Raw genomic sequence first — 16461 nt, 5'->3', positions numbered from 1 at the left:
TTCATGTGACTAGCGGTCTAGGAAGCACCTGTATTCCACGAATTAATTAATCTCTTCCTGCAGGCCAAAGCGGTCCTTCTGCTTCAGACAACAAACTGCTAGAATCAAGACTGTTGCTACTGAAAGAGATTAATTTTACTGTAATTCATTGGTTCTATCAACCAAAGTACCTCTCAACAACAGCAGATGCTCCCAGTATACTGCATTCACAAACAAACTTACTTTTGATTCACATGGTCATCAAGTTCATAGACAATGCGCATTGCGTTAACCTGTAACTGCAGTAATACAGTGCCTCTTAGAGGCAAAACTGTCTTGAGAGTTGGTTCACTTGTTCCAACATTGATCTTCCCCTCAGATACTAATGCACACAAGAAGCCATCCAGAAGACATGGAAGACATTAGATTCAGAGGGAAACATTTAACATCATCTTAACATGAGTTCCTGCCTCCTCCAAAATCCATAAAAATAATTCAAAGTTCTGAAAAGTATATGGATTATACCCATTGCTGAGATAAATAGGAAAGGAGAAGAGGACTGTAACTTAAGCTAAGCAAAGACAAATAATTCCCATTTGACAAACTATATAAATTCATAAAAACTTGTAAGTAATGCTACTTTTGCAGTTTCTAAATCACATTCTCAGACAACTGAGAAGCTAGGAAGGATATTAGTTACTTCTTCAGAGCAAAAAGGAAGAAGATTACTTATAGGTAAATATAGCTAAAACTATATATAAAATTACCATTTGGCTAAATTCATAAGAATTGCTACCAAATTAATGTATCAACAAAAAAAGGAAGCAGGATAGAAAAGCTGATGCCGTGAAAGTAACTGCTGTTGAAGATTACTCAGAAGTACTAGTCCAGTATAAGTGCCACATGATTCTAGTCCCCAAGCTGCCTTGATAACATTTGTAGATTTTGATGGATAGGCACTGAGGTGGAAGGTCAAATAAATAAATAAAAAATTGAAAGCCAGGGAACAATTACCTTTTCAGTGATATGATGTACCATCATTTAACTCCCAGGAACATGAGAAGAGGTTGTGGTCAACAACTTGTTCACAATCTTCATATTGTGTACTGCATAGCGTTTAATCATTAAAACTTCAGAACTTCTACAGCAGTAGCATTCACCTAGTCTCATTAAAACCAGACTAGAAGCATGAGCGTAATTATGAATATGATCTCAGAGGAGCTTGGAGGTTTTCACTATAGATGCCTAAGCTGTTACTATCACTGCCGTCTTTGCCAAAAGTAGTAACCCTTTTGCACAGGAGGAGGATGGGGAGAATAGGACATACTACTCTGCATCTTAGCCACATTTGCTCGAAGTACGGATAAAAATGGGTTTACATCAAGTAACTAGACTGAGAAGTGGCGCACAGATACATCCTGTTGTGGTACTCCTGCTGTTGAAAGTGGTAATTTCTGCAAGAAGATACAGCCAAGATCCTTGGACTGTGTTACAGCTCTTTGCTGTGTAATGCCAGCTGCAGACAAATGTGGTGTCTTACAATAATTTCAAAGCTCTGTTGTTTTCCCTCAGTTTCATGGAATTCTATTATTTTTAAGACAGCAGCTGCAAAACATTTACCTTGGCAGCAGCTCTTGTGATTCGACCCATCAAACCTTAAGACTACAAACCAGTGCCATGTTTTAACTGATGCATTAGAAACTGTCACGAAGAGATGTGTTGTAGAACAGTGAGAACCTGGACTTGATGTAGAAGAGAAATAAGCAGCTTTTTTCTTTTTTTATTCTAGCCCTCTTTTACATAAATCCAAGCACTTCAATCTACAAAACTTTGCATTCAGAGGCAGGTCAGGCCCATTATGGAACCCCTCAGCAGTTTTGTAATTTATAAGCCAAATGAAAGGACACTTACTATCGTGTTTGCACGCACAACAGATTGTCAGGCATTACAGGAGTTACAAAAGCTATGTGTGTGCTGGGGCTCGTAGCTCCAAGTGCAAGAGTTCAGACCACAGGTTATTTGCATTTCACCACTATGGTCCAATACATGATTTACATGCCGGCATTAAACCATCTCCACTAACCTTTAGATCATACTGAAAAATAGCCCCAAATCACCTAAGTTGTTAAAAAAAAAACCCTAACTTGCTCAATTATGTGAGCAACAATGGAAGGTAGGGTAGGAGTGTTTGGAGGAAGAACACATTTGATTAAAATAACACCCTTACCACCCACTGACATCGTATTTTTTCTTGATTAATAAAGAAGTCTCATAAGACCGCTGCTCATAATCCTTAGCAACTTGGGTTTTTTATATCAGATTCTTTTATTCTCCTTCAAACTGTGGTAAAAGCAATAGTGCTGGAAAAAAAATGTTGTTTTAGAAACAGAAATTACTACATATAAAGATTCACAAGTTCCAGACAACCTTTGGGCAAATAAACTTAACTATCATATAAGATAACATGTGTTGACTCTGTGCATTAAAAAGCTTTCAAATTTCAATTTTAGAATTCAGGATGCAATTCTGGAGAAATAAGTTTTAAATGGTATGTTTAATGCCTCTCTTTTCTCAGCTCAAATCAGTTTCTGCAGGTAATTTCTTCTGGATGTCACAATAAATGGAATTCACAAACTAACATACTTTTTTTTGCTCTTATGAACAAAAATGTTCCCACATGACAGCCATTAGCTTCTCTGTTTTGCTTTCACAGTGCTTTTCAAAATCTCATGTGTCAATTAGGCCTGGGTAAGGAGGGACTGCCATTAATATTTTTTATTTTCATTTTCTCCTAAGAGAAATCCTCTGGATTTTGAACACAGCAAAGCCTTTCAGAAAGCAGAGGTTTCACACAGAAAGACACAGCTCTTCTAACAGGTATCTCTGGTAGCAGGTTAAAGAACTCAAGAAGTCTCCACCTGAAGAAACACTCAGTCTCACTTCCAAGAGATCTTCCTTAACATTTATGACTAGAATAAACATCCAAAAAGGAGATACTACACAGAGCTCCTCCTTAGAAGAACAATCCTGAAAGCAAAAACTGCTGTAAGCCAAACAAGTACGTCTGAAAGTTTGCCACTGACTTTCATTGCGAGCAAGACCAGCTTGTTACCCGATGACAGCATTGCTCCAACAGCGAATTTGAGCCACTGTGTACTGGTTGAATGTGAACGCTCCGCAGAGCTGCGTATGGAGTGCAAGCACAAACAATAGTCAGCATTTAGACAGAAGAGCCCATTGCTGCATTGAGGATGTGGGGAGAAAGGGGAAGCAGCAGCAGGATGGAGCTCCGTGGAACACAAGTAAACACCAACAGAGGCAATGAACCTTATTGTTTTATAAGTAATTATTCTTCTGACAACCTCCTCCTCCCATCCGCCCCCAGTTACCAACACTGGTACTGTCTGGAACAGAACAAAGCGTGTGGACAAGGAAGCGACAAGACGACACATTCTGCTCAAGATGAGTAGAACCTCCTCAGATGCTGGCACAGAATCTTTCTATGGCATACAAGAGGCAGCCTGCAGTTTAAAACCATACAACCAAGAGAACTAGAGAGGACAGAAATAACGCTGTCACTAAATGTTATCTGCCTTGACCACTTCTTCCAAGGCTAAGCAGAAAGCTCTACTCTTCCCTCATCTAAGGAAAACATTCCTGGGCTCCATCCATTTGGAAAATCTTCTAATGACCTTCCCTGGTTTCCAATGATCCAAGCTCTTGGAGCTAAAGAAATCAGAAGCCAAAACTAATGCTACATTCCAGATGGTCTAGAGAGGCAAAGAGAGAGCATTCCTTGCATTTAAGATCTCTGCTTTGTAAGGATGCATTTACATCAGCTCCTTGGTTTTGATTCTTGAGAGAGACACTGACAGACTTGAACAGACAGGAACTGAAATACTACTTGAAATAGCAACATCCTGCTTTTAAGTTCTCCGAATTAAAATACATTGGAACTTCAGCATTTGGCTTTGCCAACTTCCACAACTTGTTCTTCTCCACACACCAAAGGCACCACTCTTCCATCAGAAAATATTCAAAAACGTGGCCAGCAAAACACAACGTGCAACACAGACCTCAGCATTTAACTTCCAGGGTACCAATTCAGACTCTGAAAAAACTCAGCAAACTAAAGCAATAGTCTCTAAAAGACAGTCCCTCGCCTTCCTGACGTGGTGTTTATGAGATACCAGCTGAAGGCTTCTTGTTTCCCTAATTCTGAGGCAAAATTCAGAAAGGACCACCCACAATTTTGCTGTATTCCACACCAGACGGTCTTCAAAATTTTGTAGAACTTTGCATCTTAATATAGGGAGTTTTGAGACCGTGTAAGTGAAGTATATAGGAAAGTTTCCTAAAAAGAGAAGTAGTGCACTTGAAAGACAAAGGAAAGAGAAGGAAAGATAAATTTGATGGAAGTGTATGAGAAAAGATGAAAGAGCATTAGGTATCTGAACGGGGGGTGGGGGGGAAGACCATCTTTCCTAGAAACAGGTAAGAAAGAGTGATGTAGATTTATTTTAAACACCCCCCTCCCCCCCAAAAAAAAAAAAGCCAACCAAAATGAAACCAAGCCAACAACAAAACACAACTTGCAAGGGGAAAGAAGCATACATGCACTTCTATAAGTGATAGGAAGAGGAGCAACTGCTTTCTGACAGAATGAGGTGAAGGAACGAAAAACACACAGGAACAAACAAGACTGTTTTCTGCACAACTGTGAACAAACTATCAAATATATTATGGAGGAATACATATTAATAGATCCCTCATGACTCCGGAACCAGCACAGATGACTTTGAATTGTCAAACCATAGTTCATCATGAACTAGATGGCATCTTATCTCAATCTTCCATGAGCCACAGTCAGATAATTGAGATGTCAGCTAATCAAAAAACACTATTTATAGGTGCTTCACACACAAAAATTGTAGTCTTTAAAATAAGTAGCATGCTTAATGCAAATCAAAGCAAGCAATTCTGAAAGGCAGTATGAGGTGACAGAACAAAGACCATTCAAGCTGACCTCAGTGGTCCAAATAAAACCGACAAGTGTATTTCAACTGTTTGTAAATGCACCTAAATAAAGGTATTTGATGAATGAAGTGATCAGCAGATCAAGTGGACTTTAATATAAAGTTTCAAAGAAAATAAAGATCTTTCCCATTTTAGAGGAGATTATGGGACAGAGGAAGAAATAGCAGCTGTCCAGGCAGATGAACATTAAAAACAATTGTAACCAAAGACGACAGCAACAGTAGCAGTGAGATTTCTCTCCCAGTTGAAAGGCTGTTTCTTGCAACAGAAAGAGCTGATCTTCCTTGTACAAATGAGTTGGCTGTTCAAAGGTACATTTCTTTTCATCACAGAGGACACCCAGTTCAAGCCTTCAGCAGCACTCAGTCAGGCAAGGAAAAAGTCATAGTAGGTACTTTTTTCTGCTCTATGAAGACCTTCCACCAATAAAACAGCAGTTAACTTAACTGGATTAACTATGCTTGGAAACCCCTCTATTAAATACATGCTACCTCTATGAAGTTGGATCAGTCTTATACAGATATAGCTGGCCTTGGCTCACTATGACCAACAAGACTCGAAGTGCTACAAAAAGAAGCAACTGAGACGCTGGCCAAATGTATAAGCTAGCTAGCTAAAATCCAATGAAATCCACAAGGTTTAGTTCTGTGTCACCTGAAAAATTAACTATGTTGTTAAAGTTACTAACAAAAATAGCTACAAAGTACACATTTCCAGCATTAAGAATACAGCAATTAACAATGAAATCAAAACAAAAAACAGTCCAGTATCAGACTGAGATTAATGACTGAACTAGTTAAATGGTCAGCTCAATGCAGCAAATGGCTTAGAATCTTAAAATGAGATCAAACTTAAATGTTACCAGTTCCATTAAACAAAACACAACAAAAGCACAAGCGTATCAAAATCATTCAAATCTACTAGTTGGAGCCCATTTAAACCATCTGACTACAATATCAAAATATTTAAGTCTGAACCAACTCTCAATTTCAAGATTGCATAGTGATTATCCTTTTCTTTCCCACAAGCAATCTAAAAACACAGCAAAGTTTGTAAGCTACCAATCCAGTGTTCTCAACAACTGTTGGCAGCTTGATGTTTCCTTGAACAAAAAGTAAAACTGAAGAATAAAGCGTGGCACGTGCCGTTAAGGAAAAAGTCTTTAATATCATGAGGGCCCACAAATTTGCAGACATCTCCTATATTCTTCTGGAACTGGTATTTAAATCTCCATTATATCAGCAAGTGAAGTTCCACACATTTCTTGCTATCAGACAGGCCTTCACATGGTACGTTTTTCTTTTCCCAGTTAGTAGGACAATACCCTGCCTGGAAGTGCTGGTGCTCGCTCTCAGGCGTTCAGAAATATCCATGGTCACAAATGGTTTGATCATGCGCTCAGGGCAAGGCTTCTCAAGCTTAACCTTGACTACAGGGCTTTACACTCTGCACCCATTTCTCCTTCCCTTCTCCCTTTGCCCAGTCATTTAAAAGCTGATGGGAACAAAGTTAGGTTCTTCTAGGGTTTGGGGGTTCTTTGGTAGGAGTTGTTTGAGGGGTTTTGGCTGGTTTGCTGTTCTTGTAATTCTGATAGTTTAAGCAGGAAAGTTGGATATTTGTATTCAACAAACACTGCAGTTCTGCAGTCTCGCTGAAATACAGTACCCAGACTATTTCATAAGAAAATAAGATGCTCTTGCCTAGCGTGAAAGGTCTTGATATTTTTCCATAAAGCAGTTGATGACAATAAGGACACATGCATAAGAAATGGCTGATGAAAAAGAAAAATATCTAGGTAATCAGTCTTCATCCATAAAACATGCAAATACTGTTTGTAAATAAGCACAACCACTCTTCAAAAGCATGACATTAATCCTTACGTTTGGAAACATAAGGCCAAAGCTAAACCACTTTTTTATAAATGTTCTGAATTTGACAGCAAAAAGTTTGTTAAACCTTTTCATAATGAAACCCCAAAATAAAGGCATCTTTTTCTGGACGTACTTTGGAATTTCTGGTGTGCCCTTTTACAGTTGGTAAGAGACAGAAAAGCATTAACAGCTCAATAAGAGGTTGGTGAGACCTCACAGAAAAAAACAGCAGGAATGAGAAAAACACTGAAAAATTAAGCCGAGGTCTTGCTGCTTGCCAGTTTTGTATCTGCCACAAGGATAGCAAATTTCAGTGCTGCACAAGCCTATCACAGAAAAAAAATCCCCTCTGCCAAGGTACCAGAGTATTAAAAATGTTTCTTGCCAGTGGTGAGGATGAATCGGCAACCGCAGAGAGAGGACATATTCGATTTAAACTTGAGATGAGAGCTCTCAAAGAATGGTTTTCCATTTGGCCCAAAAATGAAAAGTTCTGTATGTTTACATTTATACTCTAATACTTCTGCTACCTTTAACTAAAACCTTTATAAATCTAGCTATGTGGAAAGATAGTGCTACATACAAAGAGAGTCAGGCTGACACGGGTAGTCAATACAGCACAGAACAGCACCAGCAGTTGCACTGACCTCCAAGAACTTCTTCCCACAAAACCAAACCAAAACAAACAGGAAAACACCCTGAAGTGATTTTTGTGTGTGTTTGGTTTGAGACCTCATTATCAATAAAAAGCACCAACATGTTGCTTTGTAAATTAACAAGCAAGCTGCTGGAAACTGCAAGTGGAGGACACAACATGACATGGGGATTTCTATTTTGCTGGGGTTTTTGTTGGTTTTTGTTGTTCATTTGTTTGTTGTTTTTTTAAAGACAGGCTGCATAAATTAATTTATTACAAATTACTTGTGGGACACAAAACACTTAATTTTTAAGTATGGGCAGTGTGACCACTGAAAGCTAATTAAACACTGAAAGCTAATTAAAATTTTGAATGGTTTGGGTTGGAAGGGACCTTTAAATATCACCTAGTCCAACCCTGCTGCCATGGGATCAAGTTGGGCCTTGGCTTGCAACACACACAAGAAATCTATATAGACTTTTTTGAAAAAGCATTAGTTCCCTGGGGAGCTGCACACAAACGCTGACTTTGGTCTTCAAATAAATTAATAGACTTACTTACACCGGTTTTGGTGTAAGCTGGTTTCAATCATCAAAAGTGATTTAGCTGCACAGTACAAAAGAGTGAAGAGGAGATGAAGAGGAACTTTTTCCTTCTATACAATACTTCTAATGAAATTCAAAGGCAGAGTTCAAAAGGCACCACTTTATACCGATGCTACAGATTAATTAGAAGTTAAGGATATTTTCCTCATATAACTGCCCAGCTTTCTATACTGCATTATCCTTGCTGCTGAAGAGAACTGTTTCAGCACTGACATAACTTCTGATCCACAACTCTATAGACAACTCTTCATCCTAAAACAGAAGCACAAATTCTCAGCAACACCCCCAGTGGAATACAAACTGCTATAAGAACGAGAACAAAGACATCCTTTCCCCCTCCACCGCTCATCATCCAGGATGCTCTTTTCTCTAAGGCAAAGTTATGTTAGGAGCAAAGCATGGCTGAGACATTGCAACAGTCATCTCGCCATACAACTTCTAAGCGGGCATTACCACTGCATTCTCAAAAGCTGGTTTCTACTGATGCTTCTCGATTGTCAGTAATAAAAAGGGGGGGAAAAGTCAACTCCATTTGCTAATACAGTCCCTGACTACTGAACTGCAGTATTGCATATTCCCTCACACACAGGAACTTAAGGCTTTTATTGTGTTTCCTCTCTGTGTGAAGCAGACTGTCAGCAATTACTTTTACATTAGCTGAATTACTGAATCTTGATAATCATCTCCTCTCTCGTTCCCCTCCCCCTAATATATTCTTTCATCATTCCTCAGTGTACAGAACGTAGATATGCCCTACAGCTACTTCCTGCTTTTGAATCCAAGGAAAACATCCACTCCCTGGTCCAGGATTTTGTATTCTGTGATTTACAACAAACAAACAAACAAAAAAAACCACACACAAAAAACCCAACCAAAAACCAGATAGGAACCATACAAAATCCATCATAATTTTTTATGAGCTTGCTCTGTAACAGCAGTATCAGGGCAAAACAACAGATACTACCTCCGTGGCTGTTTTCTCTCCTTTGATCCCATCAGGGGTAACCTGCTCTTAGCACCTCAGTGACCTCTAACATTTCAGACCTGCAATTTCAGCTGCTCGTTTCACACTACCAAGGTCTCCTTTTTCTCCTCCTAACACATGCATCCCTTCCCCTTCAAGTGGGGAAGGAGTCAACGCATTATCTACAAGGTCAGTGCTGATCTGCTGTATGAATTCTGATACACTGCTAGTAGAATGATTACCAGCAGTATTCTCAAAAAAAACCCCTCTAACATCCAGTGAATAGCAATTACAAAAGAAGCAATCTGAATGACATTACAGATAAATTGTATATATTGCATTAGAAGCAGTTTAAACAGAAATACGTACGCACTCAACATTAATATCAAAATAAAACTGCTTCTCAAGAAAGTGTTTTAATTATTACATACAATTCCTTAAAACCGGGCAGAAAAAAATACCTTTTCTAGCAGCGATACCATAATTTTCTACGTAGGAATCTTTAATTAGTACAAAAAGGAGCAAGAATTCTGCTGTTTTAAGAAACCATCTATTTTAAGTATTCTCTTCTTTATCACACTTTCTGATCTAAAAACAACAACATACAAAAAAGACTGCGCTGTCAGAAATTATTTCCATAATCTTTCACATATACACACATATTTATGTATTTTATATATCTTGATTTTAGACCCCTATCTTCGTCCACTTAGAAGGCAGCTCTGACAGCCTTTTATGGCAGAAATGCCATCATCTCTTGATTTCCAGGGAAAAAAAAGCTTTATACCAGCTATTTTTGTATGAAGTTTTATATAGGCTACTGAAAATATTTTATCACAGTTTATGAAAACTCCACTTGAACTCAGACCGTGAAGACATTCACAGGCTGTATAAATATTGTCACCAAACAACAGGAAATCGGATCCTGAACAGCTCCAATGCAACCTGCCTTGTTGCGAGAAACAAACCTACCAATGAGAACAATAGAATTAAAATGAGTAACACCCCATATGAGGAGGAGAATAAAGACTTTTTTACAGGTTGGGGAGGATTTTTACACAACATTTCCTATATAAAGCCACTTCACAGCTGCTTAACCTTATTAAAAAAAAATTGAAGTGAAGAAAAATCATGTAATCATCTTTCTTATGATTTTTCCTTATTCAGCTGAAACTGTTCAACTGTTTTCAAGGATGACAAGAATGACACATGCTATTCCTATTTAAAAATGTCTTACAGCTATTTTGCTGAAAGGCTCCAAAATCTCCACCATTTTAGAGAAAGAATTCCTCAAAGAGTAGTCAAGAACCGCAAACACACACACCTACCGCCTTCCATGTGTGATTTATGCAACTTCTGCTACGCCCAGGCCTCAAAAACGCTTCGTTTTACATAGGAGCGTAGAGTTGTTAAGAGTTTACCAGCTAAGCTCCCCAGGGCTCCCGCTGCAGCGAGCACTCTCCAAGTCACACCACGGGGCCAAGCAGAAGTTTTGATGCAAGCGCAGCTCTTGCTGGCCGGAGGTCAGTGCGGCCCCACGTGCAGGAAATGTGCTCAGAGTGCTCCCGCTGCTGATGCTTCGATAAGAGAGAGGGTCAAAGAGGAAGTGGCATGTCTGAAACGCGTACAGAGAAGCAGAGAGGGGAAAAAAGATAAAAAGGTAGGGGCTGACGAGGGAAGCAGGGCAGAACTTGAGGGCAGGGGATTGAGGAGGATTTGGAAAGGGGAAAAAAAAAAGAGACTTAAGATGGGTAAAAACAGGAAAAAGGATTGCAATTGGTACAGAACAATCAGACTCTCCCATAGATTCGAATTTTTTTTTTTTTATTACATTACTTCCTCCTGTAACATTCCTTTGGTGCGTACAAACTAGCTGCGGTATTTCACAGCACAACATCTTTGCCAACTGCTAGTGTAAAGCCATGCAGACAATAGTTGTCTGCCAGTATCAGTAATCTAACTGGTTCAAAGGGCACGAAACTTTCTCTGGATCCAAACTCCTAAACATGGAGACAGCAGAGGTGATCAATGTGATTTCACATAAACAAAAGCAACGTATCCTCTCTTCCACTTTCCCAACAGAAAAAGCTTTAACAATACCTTGAAAAATATTAAGATGAAAAAACATTGATGATGAAAGTGTTTGTTTATAACCTGGTATTTACAAGCACTATGATGAAGGTTTCACCTGCTTGGCTTCATAGCGGTATTATTACATAGGACCCATACCTCATTTAATGTACTAAACTGTCTTGTGCTCACAAGATGAGCAAAGACTGCACAGCAAAAAATAAGATCTTCCTTCATCTACTGCAGAAGTTGGAAGGTGTGTCTCGGCTGACATAAGGAGCTGCACAACATCAGTTGTCTTGTGATGATGGCAGTTAAAACTCTGCTTTCTAGCATCAGACTTGTACTCTCGTATTTTCTAAATTTGATAAGCAGTACATTACAAACCAGTTCTTCCCCAAGCAGCTACCATGCCTCCTTCTTACTTTGTTTTCTGGACCTCCAACTTCAGGAGGACGGCCTGATACGTGGGCATGTGAAGCTCTTGCAAATGAGACTGAGGAGTTCTCTAACCATATGCAATCCTAAGTAGTCTTAAAATAAAGCAGAACAAAACACAACAAGCCTGAAAGCAACAACAAAAAAACAACCCCTCCGCACACACAAGTCCCTGCAAAACACCACCTCTTCATTTCTCAGACATTTAAGGAGGGGGGACCGAGCTTGTTCCACTGTATTCACAATTGCCTTTAAGGTCTTTGCCTTACCCCCCTTTTACGTTTAGAGAAGTACCACCATTATTTCACTCAACTCTCCTGACAAGTCCGTTCCGTGTGTAAATTGATTCACTTTAAGGTACTCTACCTATAATGTCATAGAAAAGCTCATAAAACATCAATAAAGCTGTATTTCTTATAAGGTCTGGGGTACGTGCTGCAACAAAGCTTGGGGCCGCACACTGAACTTTAAGATACGCATATGTGTAACATACCCACACATATAGATGCATAGGGTTGGACTAATAACAATATGCAGTGCCATAAAGAAAATTTAAATGGTTAAAATGGAAGGCATACAAGTAGTTTGAAACATTAGGAATCTTAATGGTGTAGCACATATAAAGAATTCACCTCTTCTTTTCTGCATCTAAAATATCTTTCAAAAATGCTAACAATGTTTTTAATAAAACTCTGTTTTCGTTTGATATCTCCTAGAAAGATTTTGTTTTCATACTACTCATATCTTCACTTCCTTGCACAATTTTTCTATTTGTTTTTAAACTACAAGAATCACTTACCATTGAAGACACGAACAGCAATGAAACCATATCTACGTTCCCTCCACTCCCATTTTGCAAAGAAAAGTCTGACTGAATGACAGTGATTTGGGAAAGTCATTATCATTATCCAAATGAGCTTTGAAGAAGCCAGATGTATGCGATCCTGGCCAGCCCAGGGGAAGGAAGGGTGGGTAAAAGGGAAAAAAAAGATGGCCTTCACTGCTAAGTTACAGTATTCCCAAGCCTTTCTACAGCTCTATCAGCACTTCACAAGACCTTTATCGCTTTCCTTAATCTTTTGTACCACGAAGCTAAGAAAAGGCTAATATTTGGACTACGGGTTAAGCAGAAATCAGAAAAGTCTTACTGTATCGCAACAGAAAGTTACTAAGAAATAGACGCACTGAGAGAGGGTAAGAACACAAAAATAATACTAAAAAAATGGTTTCTTGTGACATGCCCTACTAAAGGCAGATTCTGCTCCATTCAGCAGTTATAAACCCTCGACCTTGTTGCAGCACTACGTCTAAAATCTTATCTGTTGCCGCAGAAGGCAGAAGTTGAGAGCTGCGTTAGTTAGCGAGCTGGCAAACCAACCCTAACGGAGTCCTCTGCGATGCACCCACTTACACGTGGCGGTCTGGGATGCTGGCCCACCGTCAGCAGCATCAGAGTTCACCCAGACCGATACAGCTGCATGAGCTGCCTGGGGATGAAGCGAGGCGTTTCAGCCTGAGCCGGAGGACTAACCGAAAGTCAATGGCGAGGAGCGGGTGCTTCGTCTTCTGACACGCAGGTACAGCAGCTCTGACAGCCTCGCTCAGACAGCACCCCGCAAACTAACCTCTCGAAGAACAAAGGGACGATATTTTATATTTTTTTTTCCTTCCCCCCCCCCCCCCCGCTACGTTCCCCAGGCCAGCGTATGACAACAGGTAAAACTGTGCGAAGCGCCCGCCCGCCTAGCGCGCTGTTTTCCGTCCCTTCGGCCGCGCTGCCCTCGGGTCTCCCCGCGGCCCAGCACCGTTCCAGCCCGGCGGGCAGCGGCGGGGCCCGGGGACACCCCCACGCCGCTGCCTCCAGACCTGCCGGCCGCCGGGGACACCCCGGGGCGGCCGCCGCCGCTCCAGCGGGCAGGCGGTTTCTTTTGTTCCCTCCATCCCGCCGCGGGCACCGCATAACGGGACGATACGGGCACGGGCACACCCGCCTCACTCCGCCGCCGCCGCCGCCCAGGTAGCGGGCTCAGCCCCTTCCCGAAGCCCGCGGGAGCCACCTCACGGGCAGCGGCGGGCTTCAACCGCCCCAACCGCCGCCCCCTCGCGGCGGGGCGGCCCGGCGCCCTCCCCCCCAGCTCTGCCCGCCGGCTGCCTCCCTCACGGCCGCCACAGCCCCAAGGAGCGCAACCTGCGCGACCGGGGCGGAGGTTCCGCGCTCCCCCCTCTCCTCCCCACCAGCCACCGCCGCCGCCGCCGCCGCCACCACCAACCACACCCCGGGCTGCCCTGAGGGGCGGGATAGGCGGCGAGGCCGGCCGGTGCACCGGAGGGCTTGTAATCCTGTCAGCCCCGCGCGGGGATCACCCACCCGCGGCAGCCCCTCGCCCACGCTAAACCCCGAGCCCTCCCCGCCTAGTCACATGAAAACAATTATTGACTCGGCCGGGGGAGGAGAAGTTAAAAGCCGTGAGGCGGAGGCTGGCGGCCCCCGGCCTCTCCGTCGCGGCGGCGACGCGCACCCCACCCCGCCGGGCGGGAGCCCCGGTCCGCGCCGCCAAACTCGGAGCTCGGCCGCTGGAACTCACCCATTTATGTCGAGCTGGGTTTTAGCCTGGCGGCGGAAACAGGATGAAAGTTTGAGGCGGCTGGCCGCGGCGAAGGCGGAGGAGGGAGGGAGGGAGGGGGGGGAGACGGAGAGAGACAGCCGGAGCCGCCGCGGCGGCGGCGGCGGGAAGGAGAGGAGGCTGCTGACAGAGCCGCTCCCTCCTCCGGCGGCCGCCGCTCTCAGCACCCGCCGCAGCCCGGCTGCATTCTGCGTCCTGCTACCAGCACCCCGCCTTCCCTCAGCATAGGGATGCGTACGGGTTTAAGAAGAAAAAAAAAAAAAAAAAATGGGGGGGTGGGGGAGAAATCAGGCGAGGGAGCAAGGGGCTCAGCCCTCCGCTCCTGCCAGCCACCCGCGTCCCCGCTGCCGCCGGGCAGAGCAGCCGGGGAGAAAGCGCGGCCGAGCCCTGGCGCGCCCAGAGGCGGCTGACTGCCGAGCCGCGGACGGGGGGTGGTGGAGGTCTTCCCCCGCCTGCCGGTGCCGCGGGGCAGGGCGAGGGGACGAGGAGCAGCCGGCTCTCCCCGCTGCTGCTGCCGCTGGTGCCGCCGGAGCGAGCGGCGCGGCTCGGCTCGGCGCTGCGGGAAGTGTCGCGAGACTGCGCCAGAGCCGGCAGCGGGGAGGGAGGCGGGGAGGAGCGGGGCGGCGGGTCCCCAGCGTGGGCAGGGCCGGGGCGGGGGAGAGGAGAGGCGAGCCGCGGCCTCCCTCCTTCCCTCTCAGGCCGGGAATCGCCGACCGGGTACGGGCGGGCAGCGGGGGCTCGGGTCGGGGAGTGTGGGCTGGCCTTATGTCGGGGCTTGCGGGCACCGTCTCGGGGAGCGGGCGGCGGGACGGGCGGTTACCTCAGAGCCCTGCCTCAGGGCGGACAGCCCTTACCGCTGCGGGCCGCCCCCGGGGCTCTGCTTCCATCCCCCGGGAAACCCGACGGCAGCTCCGCGGGTGCCCCGCGTCTCGCCCCAGCCCCGGCCGTGAGGGAAGAAGGCGGCAACCGTGGCCGTGAGGGAAGAAGGCGGCCCCGGGCCGTGAGGGAAGGCGGCGGCAGCCCGGGCTGTGAGGGAGGCAACCGCCACAATCCCCCCCTCCCCAAGCCCCTTTCCAGGCTCGGCTGTGGAGACCGGGAGGGAAGGAAGGAGAGGAAAACAGACAAAAATATGAGAGGAAGTGGGCTTTTTTTTGGTTGTTGGTGGTGTCTCGGAAAAAGAGAGCGGAGTCGTACGGGAGCAGCTGATTGTTCTTTTCAGGTAGTGCAGGAAGGTGAGAAACATGCATGCTACAGGAAAACTGAGCGAAAGAGAGCGTTTCTGGACAGAAGGGCACCTAGTGAGGCCGCCGGAGAGCCTTCTGCAGAGGCAAGTCTTCTCACGCAGGTGAAGACCGTGAGAAAAAAAAACCTACTCCAGCAGCACAGGAGAAAAGCAGATTAAAAACTATATAACCTGGTATAAAAAGATAAAAGCACAGGTAACATCTTTCACAGCACAAGCACCTTCGATATTAATGAAAGGTTCAGCAAAAAAAGCTTGTTCTAACCTCAGGTGGTTAATTCAGGCATAAAGACAGAAAACTGCCAGTAACATAAGGGATAAGATTTTTGTACTCCTCCTCCTCCCCCTGCTCCCACCCACGTACAAGAGAGTTTATTTGAAAAAAGGTTTTCGGAGGTTAGAAATGTGTAAGAGAATAGACGTCCTGCCAGGCGGCATCTGGCTTCTTGGCTATGAAAATCCACATTTTCGAAATTGTGACAGTAGTGAACTGTTTGAGAGAAAATTAAAGGAGTTTAACCTATGAGATGCTTAAGTATTTACACAGAATTCCTAATTCTTGACTTATTTTTGAGAAAACTTAAAAACAAGTTCTTGTAGCTGTGGTTAAAATTACTGATTATGTGCCACAGCAGCAATAGAACATTAGGACTAAGGCAGTTTGTCTTTCCACTTGTAATCTTTTGCAAAAAAATTAGTTCCTGTGATACAATAAAACCTTCCCAGAGATAATTCTCAATTTTTGAAAAAGTTTCTAAACATAACTAAAACAGGAAAGCAAGTTCAGCTATGAAGAGGAATACAACAGAAGCAGGCTGGATGTAGGTATAGACAGCCTCTAGTTCAGTGTTTCACCAAAAAGTCAAAGACTTGAACCACCTCAACATTGTTTTCAGGCACAGGGGGTCACTAAGTCACAAACCACTGAGAGTTCCAAGACCAGGGGGGTAGGGGGGAGAGGGGGGAGATGGAAAAAATGCATTTTATCTTCAT

At 43.9% G+C, this 16461-nt stretch overlaps 1 protein-coding gene across 4 annotated transcripts in view; it reads right to left on the bottom strand.

Moving 5' to 3' along the window:
* Positions 1–14795, bottom strand: part of SH3KBP1 (SH3 domain containing kinase binding protein 1) — a 222135-nt gene extending 207340 nt beyond the window's left edge. For 3 of the 4 annotated variants that reach the window (XM_049834875.1, XM_049834877.1, XM_049834878.1), the window contains exon 1: positions 14187–14795. In XM_049834875.1, the coding sequence (XP_049690832.1) occupies positions 14187–14190 (4 nt within the window). In that variant the 5' untranslated portion in view covers positions 14191–14795. Of the gene's footprint in view, positions 1–10421; positions 10647–14186 lie in introns of those variants that run through there. The other variant, XM_049834876.1, reaches the window with a different exon arrangement.
* Positions 14796–16461: the final 1666 nt, after the last annotated feature.

Source organism: Accipiter gentilis, chromosome 32 (assembly GCF_929443795.1).
Source record: "Accipiter gentilis chromosome 32, bAccGen1.1, whole genome shotgun sequence".
Classification (NCBI taxonomy): Eukaryota; Metazoa; Chordata; class Aves; order Accipitriformes; family Accipitridae; genus Astur; species Astur gentilis.
Note: the sequence above shows the minus strand (reverse complement) of the source record. Positions and strands in the feature narration are given on the sequence as shown.